Source organism: Mandrillus leucophaeus, unplaced genomic scaffold (assembly GCF_000951045.1).
Source record: "Mandrillus leucophaeus isolate KB7577 unplaced genomic scaffold, Mleu.le_1.0 Scaffold665, whole genome shotgun sequence".
Classification (NCBI taxonomy): domain Eukaryota; kingdom Metazoa; phylum Chordata; class Mammalia; order Primates; family Cercopithecidae; genus Mandrillus; species Mandrillus leucophaeus.
This window is the reverse complement of record NW_012107197.1, coordinates 904,648-919,741: the sequence shown is the minus strand read 5'-3', so window position 1 is coordinate 919,741 and position 15,094 is coordinate 904,648. Positions and strand designations below refer to the sequence as shown.

At 52.0% G+C, this 15,094-nt stretch overlaps 1 protein-coding gene across 1 annotated transcript in view; it reads right to left on the bottom strand.

Moving 5' to 3' along the window:
• The window catches only part of RAPGEF1 (Rap guanine nucleotide exchange factor (GEF) 1), a 138,281-nt gene that overhangs the window by 24,502 nt on the left and 98,685 nt on the right, over positions 1-15,094 (bottom strand). The window contains exon 12 of the mRNA XM_012001589.1: positions 700-788. Coding sequence (XP_011856979.1) covers positions 700-788 — 89 coding nt within the window. The remainder of the gene's footprint in view (positions 1-699; positions 789-15,094) is intronic.

The following is a 15,094-nucleotide window of genomic DNA, read 5'->3' as shown; positions in this document are numbered from 1 at the left end:
TTTTACACTCCCTATCAACCTGAAAGAGGCCAAGACCAAGAAAGGTTGGCCTGGGATTTGAAAAAGACAAGACAAGACTATTGTGGGTAATTTGTAAGGTAGATAATATAGATGCAAACAATTAAGAAGTAATGGCAAACTACATGTGAAGGCCTTTGCAGGGTGGGGTAATTAGTGATTTTTCTTGCTTTCGTGCAGTTTTCTATGCTTTTCAAGTTTCTACCCTGAGCTTGTATTATTTGAAAATCAGAAAAAAAGGAAGAGGGTCAGGTACAGTGGCTCATGCCTGTAAGCCCGGCACTTTGGGAGGCTGATGTGGGAAGATCGCTTGAAGCCAGGAGTTGGTGACCAGCCTAGGCAACATAGCGAGACCTCGTCTCTACAAAAAACAAACAATCAGCTGGGTGAGGTGCTGCATGCCTGTAGTCCCAGCTACCTGGGAGGCTGAGGTGGGAGGATCGCTTGAGCCCAGGAGTTAAAAGTTATAGTGAGCTGCGATTGTGCCACTGCACTCCAGCCTGGGTGACAGATCAATATCCTGTATCTAAAAAACAAAAAAAGGAAACAAGGAAAGAAGGAAGAGTTTCAACTTGAGACACCCTCAGGCCTAGGGGCCAGCTGGGAGGGGCCGCTCAGGCAGGCCTCATGAGTGGGTACGCTGCTCTTGGGGGACCCAGCTCCTCTGGGTCCACTTCCTACCTCTCACTGCCGTCTCTGCTGTCCTTCCCAGGGACGCTGCTGACTGCTGAGGGATCTCTGGGATGTCCGTCTTTCCCAGTCGGTGGTTCCTGGAAAGAGGAGTGGGTGCTGAGTTCAGGACAGGGGCCCACTGCGGGGCTGCTCTGTCTTCCCAGCATTCCTGCCTGCAAGTGGCCGTGGAGTGCAAGTTCCTATGGAGCAATCTGAGATGTGAGCAAATTAACGATGAATGCCGTTAATCACAGGAAACACTAGCCCTGGAGACTAGCATCTTGGGCTTTGGAGAAAGTGAAAGGTGCCACTATTTGTAACATCTGTAAGCTGCCAATCTAGGCAAAGCCACCTCAACCACCTCCTCAAAGAAGACTGTCATAGCCACTCCCCCTGAGCACAGCCAGGCGCTGGGCTCAAGGCTCTGTCTGCTTCCCCTCATCTGACTTCGTTAGTGAGCTAACACCATCGTCCCCACTCCGTGCACAGAAACAGAGGTCAGAAGTCAAGGACCCTGCCCAAGACCACACAGCTCATAAACAGCAGAGCTTGGATTTGAACCCAGGGCTATCTACCCGCAAAGCCTGTGCCCTTAACCACTGGACCCTGCTGTTGTGAACCACACTCTGCCGATCTAAAGTTAAAGAAGTCCTCAGGGCTGCAGTGCTCAACCGGGTTCAGTCCCCAGAGGGCCAGCTGCTCAGGCCCTGGGGTGCCAGTCCCCTCTTCCTCCGGCAGACTCACTTCCTCCTGTGTCCCTGGGCTGGCTCTACTCAGTGACAACATGGCCCTCCAACATCCCTGGTCTGCTGCTGAGGCCTGATGGAGAACTGGGGCAGGACAAATACAGAAATAGTGCTTCGAGGCAAGGAGCCAGTGGGCCCTGGAAGCGTCACCGTGGAGGGAGAGAGCCGTGCAAAGCTGGCCTCTCCCTGCGCATGGACTTCACCATGGGGAGGCTGAGCCAGGGGGTGCCAGAGGCACAGGTCAGCAGAGGAGACAGCCCCCACGGACAGTGGGTCAAATCCTACTAGAGTGAACAGTCTTCAGTGTTCTACAGCTTGCTAACGTCTGAAACAGGGCTGGCTCTGTGTGGGCCTCTGAATCTGTAAGGTGCTGAGAGAACCACCTTAATGGGTGTGACCAAGTTCTTCATGGGCAGGGCCCTGCCCTGGGGTGGATCACTGGGAGTCTTCCACTCCTCATGGGTCTCCCTTCAAGGAACTTGTCCCACCTGGGCTCGTGGGGAGAGCAATTTCTGAAGCTTTTGAACTTGCTCATGTTTGGCTGAAGCCAAACTTGGAAAGTGGATTGCTCAATAGAACTGTTGTACCTCGACGGTCGGGAGCTGGGACAGCAGCGTCACGAGGGTGCTGACGTCGGGTACCTTGCGCCTCCCTCAGGAGGGGGTGTGCACAGCCACGGCAGGGGCTATGGGCCAGACTCACCCGCTTCCTCGGAAGCAGTTAGTGTTGGAGCAATGGGACATGCTGGGGAGGAGGGAGATGAAGGTCTGAAAGGCCCTATGGGGAGAAGAGTCCCTCCCTCTGCATGAGGGACAGAAGATGAAGCTAACACCAGAAGATGAGGGAGGAAGGAACCCCACAGAGAGCACCGGATACACAGCCGGGGCCCGTGCCATGCTGCTCCCAGAGATTTCTAGAAGACCCATCTGGCCAGGCTCTGAGGAGTGCCACACGCATTGAAGCAGGAGCAAAGGGCAGACCTCCACCTGGAAGCCATGTCCTCTCGCAAGGGCCGAGCTGGCTCCCAGCAGCCTGCAGGAGCCCAGTCTGCTGGTGACCAGGAGGGGGCTCAGCCCAACAGAAGCAGGTGCGGGGGAAGCGGCCTCGGGAGGGCAGGGCCCAAGCCCTGCCAGGCCAGGCCACATGCAGGAGGCCGCCCGAGGTTACTTACTCCTCGAGAGGGAGCCAGCTCCTCGCTGCTCTGGCCAGAGGAATACAGATTGACATATTCACCCTCACCAGCTTCCTCACTGGCGTTTTCACTCTGGGGGAGACAGGAGGAGAGGAAAGACACATGGGCCAGGCCCTCCAGCCAGCCCTCACAGCTGGCCAGGGGACGCCGCCGCCTGCACTCTGCTCTCCCCAGGTGCAGAGAGCAAAGCTGCTTTTGCCACCTCTTGCCTCTGCGCTAGAGAGGACCCAAGTCGCCTGCAGCTGCTTCTCCAATGGTGTCCGGGGCTAAATCATCCTGGAGAGACGGCCCCACTGTAGTGGAGACAGCAGGGGTCCCCAGTGTGGCGGGAAATGATTATGCAGGGAGAGAAGCAACACATCAAGACAATCCCACACACTGGGGAGTGGGGTCCGCTGCCTGCACTTCCTCTGCCCCATGTATTTCTCTGCTCCAATCGGCAAGGCAGCGTTTCTGAGTTGGACGAAGCGCTACAGGCACTTTAATAGGCTTCTGTCATCGGCACCACATGCAACCAAACAGACACTTGCCCTGAATCTGTCACCTCCACACTTGCAAAGGGGTGTGTGACACCCTTTCCCTAAAAACAGACAACTAAATGGAAAGCTAGTAGCATTTTGTATCTTATGCGTCTGATAGCTTCATCTCTAAATGGCCACTAATCTATTTGTGGAAAATCAGATTCCTAGTTTGATAGAACTTTGTATAGAAGAGTCAGTTCTGTTCTGGAAACAGATGGGCTACCATTGCACCTTGTGACCCTCAGTAGCAGGTGCGCGCTGGCACCCCTGACTGCTAGTGAAGGGGAGGCAGTGTCTTTCAGGAACCGTGAAACCGCTTTTTAAAAAACCGTGCAGCCCCACGTGCAGGGGTATGTGTGCGTGTGCGTGTGTGTATGTGTGCGCGCTGAGTTCTCACCGAGTCAGTGAAAGAGGTTTCGGAAGGAAGGCAGACAGTATTCCCATGAAAGCTGCTCTCCTGAGAAGCCGAGAGAGGCCCGTCCACGGTGCTGGGAGGTGGACCGGCCATGGCTGGCACGGCTAAGTCAGAGCTCTGAGCCTGGTGGGCAGGTGGGAAATGTGGAGAGGAAGAGGAGGTAGGCGGAAGGAAAGGCGGAACGGAAGCTTGGTGGTGAGGCACGAAATCCTGGGAGTAGGACCTAAACACAGACTTATACTACAGAATCCAGGTGGAGAACAAACAAAAACGAGAATACGGGAAGAAAACAGAAAAGAGAAAAAGTAATTAGATTGGCAGTAGCTGCGCAGTGACAGGCCGTTCATAGTAACTCTAACAGGGACCACCAATCACGCCAAGCAACCCCTAGTCCTCAGGCCACTGTGATACCCGCACCCAGCACCTCCTCCCTTGAGAAGGGCCCTGAGGCTGGAGAGTGAACAGCGCTGTCCTCAGGGCTGTCTAAATGGCCACATGCTCCGCTGGGACAGAAAATAAAACCTGCGTGGTCCATCGCTGTCTTGCCTGCTCAGGAACCTCACGGCTAAATTCAATGTCGTTGTAATTACTCATTTTGAATTTTTGGACGAATCTCTCAGGTTTTATTCCTTAAGCGTCAAACACTGCAACTTTTAAACACTGAAATCCACCTTGAATGCTTTTGGAAAGGAAGGGCTCAAACCCTAAGCGTGGCTGGCAAGCTGCACTATGGAAATGCTAACGATGTCTGAGTCCATTTCTCTTCCTAACCCATTTTCTTTCTTTTTTTTTCTTTTCTTTCTTCCCCCCCGCCTTTTTTTTTTTTTTTTTTTTTAAACAAACGAAGTAGGCTGGGCATGGTGGCTCACACCTGCAGTCTCAGCACTTTGGGAGGCTGAGGTGGGTGGATCGCTTGAGCCCAGGAGTTTGAGACCAGCCTGGGCAACATGGCAAAACCCCATCTCTACAAAACACACAAAAATGAGCTGGGGGTGCTGGTGAGTGCCTGTAGTTCCAGCTGCTCTGGAGGCTGAGATGGGAGGATCACTTGAGCCCAGGAGGCAGAGGTTGCAGTAAGGCAAGATAGAGTCACTGTACTCCAGCCTGGGTGACAAAGCAAGGCCCTGTCTCAAATAAAAACAAATGTGATCTTACACCTTTGATGCCACCTTGTAGCCACAAGGCTATAGTCCCCTAGATGCTCATCAGGCAGGAAGGTCTGACACTGTGCTGAGAAGTGACAGCAAATCCCACGGCTTTTGGGGTCCAGTGAGCACCCCAGGCTGGGGCTCTGCTGCTGAAGGAGGGACAGAGGTGTTCTAGGACCACTGGTCAGCAGCCTCCACGTGGAGAGAACCTAATGATGTGATGTCATCGTGTCCTACAAAGGCCTGCCACCATGCTGCTACCACCATGGGGAGCGTGGAGAGCGCTGTGGGGGTGGCCGCGTCCAAAGTCCTTGCAGATATGGGTGAATGAACGAGTCACAAAATCAAACAAAACAAAGACCTTGCTGGGCTCACTGGTTGGCCCACTGCAGAGGCTGGGACGTGAGGAAAGTCAAGCCCAACACAAATGTGCGTGCCACTCACTGAAACATTCTCTGTGTTGGCTGTGGTTGGGGATTTTCAGAACCCACGGAAAAGAGGAAGAAGAGGAGGACAAATGAAGTTTTAAACTAACAAGAGGTCAAAGCCACTCATCCTTAAGTCGTTTTTTGTTTTCACTTTTGAGACAGGGTCTCACTCTGTCACCCAGGCTCACTGCAGCCTCGACCTCCTGGGCTTAAGCAATCCTCTTGCCTCAGGCTCCTGAGTAGTTGGAACCACAGGTGCATGCCACCACGCCTGGCTCACTTTTTGTTTTTTTTGTAGAAATGGGGTCTTTCTATGTTGCCCAGGCTGGTCTTGAACTCCTGAGCTCAAGTGATCTGCCCGCCTCAGCCTCCCAAAGTGCTGGAATTACAGGGATCAGCCACCATGGCTGGCCCTTAAGCAGTTTGGCAAAGCTACCCTTTAACCTGTACAAAGAGCTACTATAACTCGAGGGACAACGCAACCCTCTCAGTTCCACCTGTGTGTACAGCTGTGGCCCCTTCCTGGTTGCACTGACCAGAGTTTCAAGCTCCTCCCTCCTCTCACTCCTGTGAGCTCCAGTTGCTGCTAGATCTCACACCAGATCCATGACATCTGCCCTAAGAACTCGCTACCACTTACACATCTGCTTTCCCCATCGAACCCACAAACTCAAGGCCAACCCTCGGCCATGGTCAAATGAATCAGTGGAAGTGTCATACATGTGACCAGCACTGAACACTCAAGTACCTGTACAAGTGAAGTTCCCTTCATATCCTTCTTTCAGGAGAAGCTCGGGGGGGCAGACACCCTACTTGGTACACCCTGGCTTGCCGCCCTCACCTAAGCCCTCACAGCAGGCTCCACGCAACACTTCAATGTTTCACAGCAATTACCCAGGATGGCGCTGCAGGCCTGGGAGCTCACTCTGGGCCTTCCTGGGATGGCAGCGGGGTGAAGGGCTTGGCTTTCTGGGTTTTCCATCGCATCTCTGGAGGACGCTTGCACACAGCAAGGCTCCCTCGCTGGCTGGGAAGGTCCACAGAGAAGACAGCGAGCGGGATGCACTGGCTGAGTGGTGGGACGGCGTGCTGCCTTCAGGAAACCCTTGCATGACTGTTTCAGGGAGTGGCTCAATCTTTTGCAGGAGCCCAAATTCTCAGATCGGCCAGATGTTCGTTCCCAACACCCAGACACTGCCACGAGATTTGCTAAACACTTCCCGCTCACCTTGTCTTGCTGCCGCCTAGTTTAAGAGTCATGCTCCACGCCAACTCCTTCTGGAGTCTTGACACAGCCTCATTGGCGCCATGTAAAGTCACTCTGTGCTTACACGTGCCCTGCAATAACTAGCACCTGATTTACACACACACAAATGGCTTTTGTGTCATCACAAAATGTACCAAGTTGGAGAAGTGTCTTCCTAACCAACCACACGGTGTGTTTAGCGGGTTTTAATTCAACAAGGTGAGGGGCAGACTCCCACAGCGTGGTGCCTCTTCCGGGAGATGGCACAGGGCAGCTGCTGACTGCACGGTCTCCAGTTGCCCCTCGTGGCATCTCTGCCTGTGTGCCCTAGTAGAAGTGACTGAACTTCTCGAGCCTTAGCTCATCTTTAAAACGGGGATGAAAGCAGCCCCCCTCCCACAAGGTTTCTGCGGACGTTCGTGAGATGCAGAGCACTACATGCAGGTCCTCCGCATGCTGCTGGTGTGGGCGAACTCTCGGCCAGCAGCAGCTGTCTTCTCCTGCCCTCCAAACAATCCAGGAACTGCTCGAAATAACAGCACTGGGGCATTCAGTAGGGACCTAATACGTATTTGCTGATATGTATTTTAGTAGGCACCTAATACATAGTCTAGGCACCGTATTATTAATTAAGGTGCCTAGAATATTGCCTGACTCACAGCAGCGGCTCAGTTTTGAGCGTGGATGGGTAAGAGACAAACTTCACCCACTGCATGGGTTCAGGTCCAGACACTGGGGAGGGAGGCTCAGGGAAACGACCAGGGGTGTGGACTGCCAAGGAGGGGGCAGCTACCAAGCAGAAAGGAAGGAGAGTCGGCCTCTCTTGGACAAAGGGGCCTGGCCTGGTCTGCCCTGGCCCTCCCTCTGCAGCTGTGAGCTCACGCTCTGGTATTTAAGCTATGCAGTCATGCTGGGACAAGAGCCAAACTGGAAAGGTACCTTCACGGGGCAGGGAGACACAGGGAAAGCCTTCTGATCACCATGAAGCCCTTGCTGTGCCCCTTGGGCTCTGCAGATGCCAGCAGCTGCATCGGGGCTCATGGTCACACCATTTTCAACAGGCCCCCATCTCTACCGATTCTCCAGAGCAATACTTCCAGCCCCTTATGATCACACTTACCCACAGGGGCAGGGAGAAGGGCAGGGAGAAGGGCAGGGAGAAAGGCAGGGAGGGCCGTTCCACAGAAACGCCGCCTCACCACAGCCGGGGGTTTATTTTAGGATCTGGCTCGTGCCCGGCTTTGCTTCTGACGAGCTGCTGCTCTCTGTGTAGCAGGAACTTTTATTTATAGCCAGAATAAGACTGTTTGGGCTGAGGATTTTAGAACGGGAAGGGCTGCCTGTCTGAGACTTGCAAACTTCTGCAGAAGATCTAGGGGTGCCAGTTAGGAGAGGGGGTGTCTGGCCCCCAACGTCAGCCCTGGTCACACAGTCAGTCGAAACAGCAGGGATTGCCTCACGAGGACGAGAACAACTACTCCTACTGCATCTTCCTGCTGGGCAGATGAGGCATTGCATGAATCATCTCAATTAACCTACACACAGTGCCTTACGGTTCTTATAACTGATGAAAATACTGAGGCTGGGAGGGGAGACCACGTGCCTAATGATACAGCTGGTAAGAGGTGGTGTGGGGATGGCTGATATCACAATCAGTTCGTGTTTTCTGAAATACTGAGTGTATCCCGGACATGAGACAGGCCCTAACCATGCGATCCCACAGTTCTGCAGGGTACAGCCTCACCAACTCTGCAGAGAGTTCCTTAGCTGAGTGCTTTATGACGCCAGGCATGCAAAGCCCAGTGAGCTGAGACTTGATCCATAAGCCAGGATGCAGAGAGGGGTGCACTGGCCAGAGTGCGGCAGGACAGGCAGGGAAAAGGTGGAATCAGCAACCAGCTCCTTTGGAAACACAACCCTGAAAGGGAGTCAAAACGATGCTGGAGGCCGATGACCTCATATGCGAGCGTGTGGCCAATTCATTAAAAGGCAAAGCTGCCTGAAGCTGGCCAGGCAGCAGTTTTTTTTTCTCACAAGTAAAATACTTAGAAAAGGCACCAGTTTTCAGTGACACCTTCTCTCTATTATAGTCCTGGCATGGAAAAAGGACTAGGGGTGGGTCCTGTGTTGCCTTAGCAAGAAAGTAGGAAAGATCTTTTTCTTCCTTTCTTTTTTTGAGACAGGGTCTCGCTCTGTCACCCAGGCTGGAGTGCAGTGGTGCGGTCATGGCTCACTGTCGCCTCGACCTCCTGGGCTCAACTGATTCTCCTGCCTCAGCCTCTCAAAAAGGGTGGACTATAGGCATGTGTCACCAGGTACAACTAATTTTTTGGATTTTGTAGAGATGGGGTCTTGCTGTGTTGCTCAGGCTGGTCTCGAACTCCTGGGCTCAAGTGATCCTCCCACCTCAGCCTCCCAAAGTGCTGCGATTATAGGCATGAGCCATTGTGCCCAGCAGGAAAGCAGATATTTAAAGGAACAATTCTGAATCCTCAATATAACAGCCACTCCACTTAATTCCTCTGCTGATCAGAAAGACCGTGTGCCAGAGGAGGCTGTCTACTCATCAGCAGCTGAGGGTTAGGGACACAGGCCGAGGGACCTTGATCAGAACAGTTGCTCCACAGTGACTTGAGCTCCAAGCCCTGGAGAACTGTCAGCTCCACCAGTTACAGGGAAATGTGGTCATGTAAATGGATGGATTCACTGGCACGGTGAAGTGTTTGGGAAGAGAAGTTGCCAGAAATTGGTCATTACTGCATAATCTTGGCTCAAGCAAGGCTTATGACTTCAGAGTTTTTGGATGCTACTTAGCAAAATAGATAAGCTATTGGACAGCTGGTTTTCGGGTTTAAATTTTTATTCCTCATTTGTGAGAGAACACATTCAGGGGAAGCTGCTTTTCTAGTGTGGTCTGGGCTTCCTTCCCCAGCGTAGAATCAATGGGAGCTACAGCTCAGCACTGGCGGTGGGCTCAGAGCACATATGTCCTTCAACTAGGGACTGTGAGCCTCACAGTGTGGGCCCTAATTTATGTATTCTGGAAGGAAGTTGAGCTTTTAACTGCTGACGAGGCCCACATGATCGCCTGGGGAGAAAAGCTTAACTGATTTGATTCTTACAGAGATGGGGTACGACCCACTCCCAGGACACCCTCCTGCCCCATGAAAGGTGCTTGGTAACACTCCTTGTAACTCCATTTGGCAAACTCTTAGGGAGACTTCTGGCTTTGTCTTCTCTTTCTTTACAGTCTCAATTAACTACTGGTTTACAGAAGGGTCTACCTTACTTTCTGGTAGGGTCTACCTTAGGCCCAGGAGCAACTCCTCTTCTTTGACGCTCTTGTGTTAATTTGTAACAATAACTACACTTTACATAATGTCAAAAGATGAGTTCCAAAGCCAAGTGGTAGGTTCTGAGGCCAATGCCACAAGCACCTGAACTGAAATCTGCCACAGACCGTTTTGTCTTTGATCCTGGTAAGGAGGCAGTCATTCTTCTCCTCAAAGAAGAGTAACATTAGCATTATGTTGGGTCCAAAAAATATCTTCTCCCTTTTCAAATAAACTTCTTAGTGGAGCTTTTTTTTTTTTTTTTTTTTTTTGAGACGGAGTCTCGCTCTGTCGCCCAGGCTGGAGTACAGTGGCCGGATCTCAGCTCACTGCAAGCTCCGCCTCCCGGGTTTACGCCATTCTCCTGCCTCAGCCTCCCGAGTAGCTGGGACTACAGGCGCCCGTCACCTCGCCCGGCTAGTTTTTTGTATTTTTTTAGTAGAGACGGGGTTTCACCGGGTTAGCCAGGATGGTCTCGATCTCCTGACCTCGTGATCCGCCCGTCTCGGTCTCCCAAAGTGCTGGGATTACAGGCTTGAGCCACTGCGCCCGGCCAGTGGTGCTTATTTTTAAAAACCACTTGAATATCCTAAGAAAAAAAGGATGTAAAAGAACAAAAATGTGTTGCTTGGGAGAAGATGGGTGAATGTAAAAGTTCCTTATTAAGTTCCTTCTCATGTGACATATTTTTACAACTAGAATCACAGTATCTCCCTTGAAAATACTACGTTTTGGCCAACGGCTTCATGGCAAATTACACTCTTGCAAAACCTCCAATACATTCTAGGATGCTCTGGAATTCACTAAGTGTTGATCTGAATAGCATCAACCCTTTATAGAAAGATTTAATACAGATTGAAAAATGATTCAAATTCAGTTCTAGAAGTCTGACAACTATTTTTACTCAGTTTGCATTTCAACAGCCTGACAGGGGCTCTAATTTATACTTATTCTTAGAACTCTATTTAGAGCCTGTAGCTACACTTTGTAACATGTCAGAACATGAAGGACAAATACACGCCTCTCGACGTCCAGCCTACGCACTTTTCTTTTGACCGAGCCTTACGAGGTCTCAAAATTTATTTGGCAAATTAAGCAGTTCAAAAATGTTAACCTAACACTGCATTTTTCATGATGGGGATCTGGATTCCAACCATGGCTCTAGCTTAACTCGGAACAAATGGCTCAGCTTCTCTCTCCTGGCTTCTCCATCTCTAGAACTGCAGTGAACCTCGATCACAGAGTAGTAAGGAAGGCCCTCGATAGGGGGATGGCAGCCCGACGTGGAAGTAAAGGCAAGAGGCACCGGACGTGGAACTGGCCCTCAGGGTGCGTGTGAGCACACGACCTTTACAAGGAATGGGGGTGCTTTTGGTACCGGCCCTCCAAGAAGGTTTGTGTCTATTTCCGATAACTTTATCTTAAAATTTCTCCTCCGTAATTTTTCCCAGCACCCTGACTGAACTCCCACCTGACAGTTTGCCTGTCACAGATGGAGTCAGAAGTACAACCACGGCCAGGTGCTACAGTGACACTACTGCGCCTGAAGCTGGTCCAGGGGCACCGACCAGCCAAAATGCCAGGCTGTAAACAACAAAGATTCTCGAAGTCTAGAACCAGGGGGCGGAAACAGCTGCATCAGACTGGTTGCTTTTGAAAGCCCCCAACACAAGGCACTCTCAGCTCTGCTCCTGCTGTCAGGGCTGTGACCAGTCCTGCTCTCGAGATGGGCACACTCCCTACTGCCCACAGTAAGGCAAGGCAGGCTCGCTCCTGGGCTCAGAAGGTAACGCCGTCTCCTCCAGAGCTGGACATTTCTCCAGAGGTGGCTCTACAATACCCCCTGAGGGTCGCAGCAACCTGGAGGGGGCTCTGGTCTGCATGTACCTCCTTCCACAAGACCGGGTCAAGCTGAGTAGGATCTAATCCAGTCTTCACACTTCAGAGTAGCACTGGGTCTATCAGGAAGAGTGGAAAAGCACAGGGGGAACGCACTGCAGAAGCCAAACTGTTTCAAGGGCTCTGCAGACAGGAACTACCTGGGAAACTCTCGACCCAGACACAACAGCAAGACCCTCAGGTCAGTAGGGAAGGAAAATGAAGAAAATGGATTCTTGGCCAGAGCCTGGGATCAATGCATCTGTTACATGGGAGTTAGAGGCTAGGCTGCACCAAAGCTGCCAGTTCACAGCTCATGTCCCCTTCTCAGGGGACATGCAATCCTGAGAAGACGAACCGGAGCATTACACAGGAAAGCAGCAGCCTCCCCCATGTGGTGAAAGATCTGTTGCTAATACCTCCCTTTCCATGAAATGCTGGTTGTGCATCTCGTACTACATCACGTATGCTTTTCATCCTTATAAAAACCTTGTGCTCCCATTGCACGGATGAGGAAAGGGGGGCCCAGGGCATTGGGGCGGGGCGGTGTGCTCAGGTTCATACAGCAAGTAAGGAGAAAACACGGTGCGGAAGAAGACGGGGTTGAGCAGGAAGGAGAAACTTGTATGTGGAGAAGGGATGAAGGGAAGGCAGTGGAGGTGTGCAGGGGACAGGCTCATAGTAGAGTGGGGAGAAACAGTGTGAGGGCCTCCTAAGAGCCAGGGAAGCTGGCCCTGGTTCTGCAGGGATGTGGTGACATTTTAGTCTAGCTGTAGGCTTGAGAAGCAGGGAGGGCCTCTGACTGCAGAGGCAGGAAGGCCAGTCAGGAGCTGCAGTGCATCCAGGTGAGACACGGGAGTGGGGAGGAAGCGAGTGGTCACAGGCTGGAGAGAAGTGGACCCGCTCAAGGCTAATGCCCTGTGCAGTATCAGTAGGACATGGTGGGACGGGGAGAAGAGGGCAGGAGAAGAGTGAATGGGCACTGCCTGCCTGTCTGCTATGTGCCAGGCACGGGGACTAATTTCTGACCTCAGGGAGCCCAGGGTCTGGTGAGGAGAGAAGCCTGCATGCAAACAGCTAGAGATCCGCGGAGACTCAACCTCGGACTTGTAGATTCTGCCTCAAAGGGGATGAACTTGTAGACTCTACCCCTAAGGGCACAGATTGGTAGATGCTACCCCTAAGGGTATGCATCGGTAGACTACACCCCTAAGGGCACAGACTGGTAGACTACACCCCTAAGGGCACGGGCTGGCAGACCACACCCTTAAGGGCATAGACTTGTAGACTATATTGTGCTGCTAAACCTCCAAGAATGGAGGAGAGTCTAGGAGTCAATGGTGTGAAATAACCTGAAGCACCTATGTACTACATGAGCTACGCCAGGCCAAGGAGGAACATGTACCAGTGGGAGGCAGAGGCCTCAAGGAGGCTTCGCAACATGGAGACAGCGGCACAGTCCTTTCCCCAAAAGAGGAGCACTCCATGCAGACCGTGCGAAGGGAGGGTCCGACCAGCCTGCGCACCAACACCCCCACCCCGTCCAGGGAGGGGCTGCCTTGAGAAATCCCTCTCCCACCCTTGGCTACCGGGTTCTGCCCACAGATGCTCCCTGCTCTTTCTCAATGAGATCTAGCTGTGACCAGGACAGAAAGCCAGTAAGACAAGATGGCATCAGGGAGGAACGAGAGACAAAGGTCAGGATGGCAGAAACGTATTGTTTCCAACAAAGTTTCCAACAGGTGCCAAGACCCCTATGGGACTGTCTTCCACTTCCCTCCCGTGGGCCATTCCGTTTTCCTCCTCCTCTCCTTCTCTCTCTATCTCTCCCCTTTCCTGTTTGGCCTTTAGGCCTGTCAGCGTGCCCACGGTCTCTGTGATGGCTCATCCTTGGGGATGGTTTGTGGCCAGGAAGTTGGGGGTGGGGAGCGAGAGAAAGAGTGAGCAAGGGAGAGGCAGACGCATGGGCAGAGTGAAGGAACCTACCCCGGGTTCCGAGGAGCTGGGCCTGGCATTTCCCAGTGAGGGGACACCATGGCATGGGGACCGAGCGTCTGCATGGAGCTCAAGCCTTCTGCTGAGAGCACATGTGCTGATGCACAGAAACCTGGGCCCATCTCAGAAAACGACTGCTTTGCCCAGAATGGGATGCCAGCTGCTCTGCAGACCCTTTTTAAAAAATTAAAGTCCTCAAGATGATACACACTTAACTCTCCTTGCCTGAAGTTTTTTTTTTTTTTTTTTTTTAGACGGAGTCTCGCTGTGTCTCCCAGGCTGGAGTGCAGTGGCATGATCTCGGCTCACTGCAAGCTCCGCCTCCCGGGTTTACACCATTCTCCGGCCTCAGCCTCCCGAGTAGCTGGGACTACAGGCGCCCGCCACCACGCCCGGCTAGTTTTTTGTATTTTTAGTAGAGACAGGGTTTCACCATGTTAGCCAGGATAGTCTCGATCTCCTGACCTCGTGATCCACCCGCCTTGGCCTCCCAAAGTGCTGGGATTACAGGCTTGAGCCACCGCGCCCGGCCTCAATGGTTAGAATCTTTTAGTAGAAGTAATCGTCCACTGTGTCAAGAACCATGTGAGGTGTCTTCAGATTTGACAACTGCTGTGTTTCCAAGGGACACCCCTTCAGAGTTTCAAGCTGGACAAATGACACAGGCCCAGGAGCAATGAACGAAGAAATTCAGGCATAAAAGGCGCTCTGATAGTAATCCAAAGCCCTATGTCTGGGGTTCATCTTAGAATTTAACCAACGGATATATGAAGAACATGCTGGCACTGTACTAAATCACTTTGCTGAGGTTTCAGTGTACTGGATGTTGAATGTTCCAAACGTGGCCATTACTAATGGTTCCTGAGGTATTCTCATCTTAACGACATAAGGCATCTTATAAGGTCCTTCCCTCGGGGTCCTTGGTGGACTTGTTGCTAAGAATGCAGTGTTTTAGACACAAGATGTCTTAAGGCTCTTGTGTGTCCCGGGGATAAAAACTATGACGTACTCATAACCAAACTTAATTAAAATGCCCTCAAATTTAATTTTGTAGCAAACAGTCCGGTTCATTCATAGTCCTCTAACCCTAACTGCTCAAAAGGGATATTGTAGAAACTCTAAGGGGAAAGAAAACAAAAACAAAAACCTAGCTCGGTCAAGAGCTCGGATTGTCTACAGGCCAAGTTTCGCAAGATTTGTGAAAGGAGCTTGCCAGAGGTGCCTCTGAGGAAACCATGGGCTTCTGTGTGGCCAGAGCAGGGTGAGGGGAGCCTGTCTTCCCAGCATGAGTAGGGTTGCTGGGGGCTCTAGGAGTGAGGCCTCAGTATCCAGTGGGAGAATGCACTCCAAGGTCCTCACGACAGGCAGGACCATCTTGGTCCTGGGCACTGGAAGTCACTAGGCATTGGACTGCCCACCCTGGGCACAGATGGAAACCAGACAAAACCAAACTGGGAACCTGAGTTTGGATAAGTCTTTAAAAATCGCCCCATCCGGCCGGGC